The 6,000-nt window shown below is 40.8% G+C and overlaps 1 protein-coding gene across 1 annotated transcript in view; it reads left to right on the top strand.

Annotated features, from left to right (window-relative positions):
* The first annotated feature begins 1,282 nt into the window (after positions 1-1,282).
* Positions 1,283-6,000, top strand: part of LOC308298796 (protein CutA homolog) — a 29,634-nt gene continuing 24,916 nt past the window's right edge. The window contains exons 1-2 of the mRNA XM_080742472.1: positions 1,283-1,534; positions 4,983-5,131. Of these exons, the coding sequence (XP_080598598.1) occupies positions 1,412-1,534; positions 4,983-5,131 (272 nt within the window). The 5' untranslated portion in view covers positions 1,283-1,411. The remainder of the gene's footprint in view (positions 1,535-4,982; positions 5,132-6,000) is intronic.

The following is a 6,000-nucleotide window of genomic DNA, read 5'->3' as shown; positions in this document are numbered from 1 at the left end:
AAAACATGGATGCTGAAAAAATTACACCGATTAAGAGCATATTAAGAGCTGCAATCTATTTTGGTTCTACACTCTACATACAGTATATGTTGGTGGTGTTGCCTCCCAACAGGAATACAGATGAATGCGTTTAAAAGTATTACGGTTTTATAAACACTGTATAGACACACTTTTGTCTGCAGCCATAAATTTATTGGCCTATTCCACTTTTTTATTTGCCACCCCCTGTTACCCCCCTGAAATTATAACTGCTTTAATACTTATTTTTCGTGTTTATTTATTTAAAAGTTATTCGCTGTGAGGAAAAAACGATTATTCTATTCTATTCTATTCTATTCTATTCTATATTCTAAAGCTGTCCTACTAAAAAGCACTTCTGTTTATTAAACAATAAAGCCGATTATGACCCAGCCTGGCTGGGAGGAGGGGGAGGAGCCGCAGCAGGAAAAAAACAAAACATCAAACATGACGGCCGTATCTCTCGACGTCATGGATCGACTTTAATCTGGTTTAGCAATTTTGCCAATTGATCACGTAGTTATATAAAAACGTTCATATTTCAAAAATAAAGTGCTTATTGAAGCCCTGCAGATGTCAAAGTATGGTATGCTTAAGCACAATTGCGTGTATCTTATGTATTGTTTAATTACAAGCATTTTAATCTAATCAATTGCCATTTGTTTTTTAAAGTGTGTATGTATCAGCGTGCAGTACACCTTCCAACCGATGGGGTCGCGTAGGAGAAATAGCCAAGGAAATGGATGGCAATTGAATTATAATGCTTTTTATTAAACAACACGGAAGATAAGTGTAATTCTTCTTAAGCGTAGCATATTGTGGCATTACAAAGTCTTTATTGAGCACTTTCTTTTTGAAATATGAACGTTTCTCTAGACGTAGGTGGTATATTGAAAAAACTCCTCAACATCAGTTCAAGGTCGATCCATGACGGTCGTGTGATAAGACCGTCGTGTTTCAGGGCCTTTGATTGGACAGGGGGCGTGTCAGGAAGTGTCAAGCAGCCAATTGCAACGACGCATATCTGTCCCACTCTCCGTCGCGCACCGAAAATAGCAGATCCACAAGCTCACAGCGCGTCGCGGAAGCGACGCTGTGAGCTTGTGGATCTGCTATTTTCGGTGCGCGACTCGGTCGTACGAGGAAAGCGCAAACCACAAACAGACAGACCTGCTTCTAAAGTGCTTCTAGTCAATGGAAATAACACTCACTCAGTGCGGACTGTTACAAGTGAACTTTATATGCCCATTCTTTCGCAAAACAACTGCCTATTTGGACTTCACTAGTGGATGTTATGGAAAAAAGGGGAAAAGTAGCCTAACTGATCGTCGCGTGGATGGAATAATAACACAAGTTGAACACAGACTGTCAGCTTATTTCTAACAGTGTCGGAATGACACTGGCTGCCTGCGGTAGGATAATGGAGTGGATGTACCAGCGATCGTGTCATCAGAAAGAACTGTGCTTGCACTCCAACCTTCGCTCACTGTTTTTGAGATTTTTCATATTTTGTTTGGTAAGTAGAGGCTTTTTAATGTTGTGTATTTTTTTAGAGCATAAATGTTAATCTGTTGCCTGTCATTCTCCATCATCGTTTAATTTAAATAGCATTCTACTATAATAAATTATGTTTTAATGTGTAGCCTATTACAATGCGTTGTTGTTCGAGCTCAGCTCAATAATTTATTATGTAGGTTAATTGCGACTGTCGGGTCGCACTTACTATCAAAACCTCCACCGGCTGTCAGTCAGTCTGTCTGTCAGTCACACGTGACGTCACACGTCACACTTTTCCCCTACTCATTTCTCCACCACTGTTGCCCCGAAACTTTCCACACACACTCCTTGGTTGCCAAACCACAACCTCATAATTTCTCACATCACATGGCCCTCTTCTAGCGCCACCATGAGGCCGATTCTTACAAAACACATTTTTGGACACTGCTCCTACAGATTTTGCCCTAAAATCACGCAAAGCGGTACATCTCTACAGTCATGCCATCAACATCGATCTGTCCCATTTCCCATATTCCCTCCTGATTGGCTACCATTGCCTTCTAAAGTTTGTGTATGCGACCTGACGGTCGCTTATCTCCCAAATAGGGAGTCTTCTTTGAACAACATAAATAAAGTTGCATCAACCATCCATCCATTCATGTGAATGATAAGCTGTTGCCCTGAATTCCCACTACTTTAGTTAAGTAACCAAACATAATATAGCCTATTCACATTCTACTCATTTTTTATAGCTGTGTAGTAGTGGGTCAATAATTTATGTCCTTAACTACAGATGAATGTGTCAAAGCCCGGAGCCATGTCCAAGGCTTTGATGTTGTTAAGCATTAAGGAGTGTCTGGCAGAAAGATATATGGGGGAAACGTCATCCATAATTATATGCACATGATTGATAAAAGTGTACTCACATGTTTTACTTAAAATAGGACTGTCATCTAAAGGCGTACTGTCACTTTAAAGTTATACCATGTAACTTTTTTTATAAAACAAATCTTAAAATGGTCCTAGCTGTTAAATCGCTAAAGTTTTAGAACCCCCACTCCGTTATTTTCAGCTTCTAAAGCCTTCTCTTTATATGTTTTCTATGATCCCTGCCCGGGACCGGTTTTCGCGGAAAAACTGCGTCATCACACTACCGGCCAATCACAGCGAGGGTTATACACTGCCGGCCAATCACAGCGCAGAACATACACTGCCGGGCTCTCTGGTGGGTTTAGGAAACACGCCTTCAGGAAGTACACTGCAGTGTTTACACTGGAGGAGTCTAGCATGTAACTCCCCAACCGCTGCTCGTAGAAGGACACGGGAGACCTCATTGAAAGCGTCTCAGCGAGGCGAGGCGGACGTGGTGGTCTGACGGCCCGGTCCGCGAGCGAAAAACGGACGAAAAAAGCAAACGCGACCGCGGTTTGCTATACTGCTACAGACCACCAGTTGAGCAACTTACACAGTATAGCTTTAAAAAGTAATCTTAAAATATTAGTTAATATGTTTATGATGTCATTGTGAGAATGCGCAATAATAAGCCAATCAAATTAATTGACTGTTCTTAGACTACTTACTGTACTGGTCAGCTGTTGTTGGGGGGCGAGGGGCAGATTACACTGAGACATGAGTTTCAGACTATTTCAGACAGTTTTCAGTGAGACCACATGACCTACTGTATCATACTATTATAATTTCGGGGGCGTGTAGTGTAAGATGGCTACCGGTAAAAGTTGCAATAGTCGCAATACTGTAAAGTCCCATATTCAAAATTTCACTCAAGTAAAAGTACCTCATAAAGCAAAATGTCCTATTTCAAAATCAAGATGAATTGATAGGCCTTTCTTTTGAAAATAGTACAAGCTCACAACAAAGCGATGTGTTGTGAGCTTGTAGATCGGCTCCGAAGGATATAGGGCTGAAGTGGTTGATGTATGTTTTTGTTTTGTAATAATAATCCAAATCTACAAACTAACCAGTAATAGCCTATGCTTTCAAATCATTATTTTCTCTGAGATGTGTAGTAGTCTACCGTGGAGTAGAAGGAAACATTGTATACTGGAAGTACTCCAGGTAAAGTAAAAAATAAAAAAAAATGTATTTAAGTGGCCTACAGTAGGCCTATTTGAGTAAATGTACTTGTTCGATTGATTCATTGAAGACTTTATCAGAAGTTTGCATAGGAAAAGGTACAGTTTCATGACAGTACAGTTCACTGGTACAAGGTCAACTAAAAGGATTCCTCCAAAAAGCTTTTAGAATGACTATGACTTATGACTATGACTTACAGTAAATAAAACACAGTACACAGTACACAGTCGCAATGCAAAACAATATACACAGTATATGTTTTCAATATAAAGGTCAAGGGCCTGTGGATGTAGTTTCTTTCTTAGTACCTAGTTAAAATACTTACCACCATGGCACATGATTTTCATGAGACAGTATCTAGCAGAGCGAGAAAGAAAGCACCTTTTAAATTGCTTCAACATCAACAGGCCCTGTACTGATTTAGCTGCAACAGAAGGTGGCATCATTTTATGATAAGACAGCTGTTTTCAGCAAATAGTATTCTGTAGATAATAATAATGATAAGTATTATTATATAATATTAACTAAAGCACATATCAAAACAAGATCACAAATTACTTTACATAAATCGTAATAACACAATCAACAGAACAAAAAAACAAACACAAAGGCAGTGCAATATAAAACATTTAACGTGATATGTGACACCTAACCTCTTGACCAGCCACAAACTTCACCTTGACTCACGGTTACGACCGGAATTCTTGTGGATTATTAACCACTTTCAACCTGTTTGCCCTGTTTTGGGGCGACGGGCATGCCAATAGGCTCTAGCCAAAATTTCCATGTCCCTGATTTTCCAAGACAGTGGAAAAAAAGCTGATCTACAAGCTCACCGTGTGGCTTGTACAGGATTGGTCGCCATGCTGGCTTGTGGTGGACATTTTGTCAAAATTATATTTTTGTCATGGACATACAACATGAGTTGAAAAAGGCAAAATCGCGCTCTTTCGATCGCCCGTCATTTCGACCGGAGGGTTAGCGACTCACTCCACGGAGGTTAGGTTGAGAGTTAGAGTTGGGTGTCGAAAGGATGACATGTAGTAACAGCAACACGCTCCCGTTGACAACACACATAAAGAGCTATAGTCCCAAATTACCCTTGCAGATTTGTAACTCTGAGCTTTTACAAATGGAACCAGGGTTCATTTGAACCACTGTCCTAGTGAATTTCTAATGTGCCACACAGGGGGGCATTTTCAACCGGCAAAAGCTCACAATGCGTCGCACTGCGACGCGTTGTGAGCTTGGAGGTCTGCTATTTTCGATATTTCCACCAAAAGTAGTCCCTTTTTAGAAATGTCAGCCCCCGCCTCTCTAACATTCTCTGCACGTCCCTTCTTCATCCCTTCTTCTCCAACGTTCTTGGTCAGCTTGTGGTCCTGTCCGTGTCCATGTACCCTGGGCTGTGGTCGGTGGGGGTGCAGCTCCACGCTGCCTTCACTGGGAGCTACCTGCCGGGACAGCACTCTGTACTGCTCCTCAACTGTCCCAACGAGCAGGCAGCCAAGGACATCGGCAGGTATCGTAAACTGTTGACAAAACACACACACGCACGCACGCTCACACACACACACACACACACACACACACACACACACACACACACACACACACACACACACACACACACACACACACACACACGCACGCACGCTCACACACACACACAAACACCAAGTTACAGCGTCTTAACCAGGCCTAGAATTTCGTCGTTTTAGGGGAAAGGCCACTTGGCCTTTGGTGTTGTCCATTTTTTATGGCACAAAGGCCAAATGCTAGGGCAGGAAGGCCATCAAATAAAACAAGGAAAGATGGGGTCTTATAAAATGTATATATCAGTTTAGTTTAGTTCAATTTCACTATACTTTTCTTAACTTCTTTTGTACTATTTTGAAGAAAAAATACCTTTTTTGAATATTTCAAATAGCTGATCTTACAAAATGCCAATGTACAGGGGTCATCACCATGTCAGCTTGTGATGGTATGATAAATATTTTATTTTTGTCACGGACATACAAAATAACGGTGCAATCATTTTACAAAAGAACATACATACTGTATCATATTTGGCAAAATGGTTGAAATTTCAGTTCCTTAGTTAATTTCCTTTTTTCAGTTCTCGTCAGATGATGTGTGGTTTGTCCGCAAGTTCTCTTTCTTCATCATCTTGCTGATGAGACACATACGGTACTTGACAGAGCTCCATCCAGTTCCATGCATGGGACACAAATACATAAGGCTTCACTTCCTTCTGGTAGTCAAATGATTGTGGTTTGTCAGAAAGAGTCTTTCCAAGTTCCCTTTCTTCACTATCATGGCATAGTTTTTGCAATTCATTGTCCCATCAGCAAATATTGTTTTATTATGTTGTCTTTTGCAAAACTCATT

Source organism: Nannobrachium achirus (assembly GCF_963921795.1).
Source record: "Nannobrachium achirus genome assembly, chromosome: 15".
Lineage (NCBI taxonomy): Eukaryota > Metazoa > Chordata > Actinopteri > Myctophiformes > Myctophidae > Nannobrachium > Nannobrachium achirus.
This window is presented reverse-complemented; position numbering and strand designations above follow the sequence as displayed.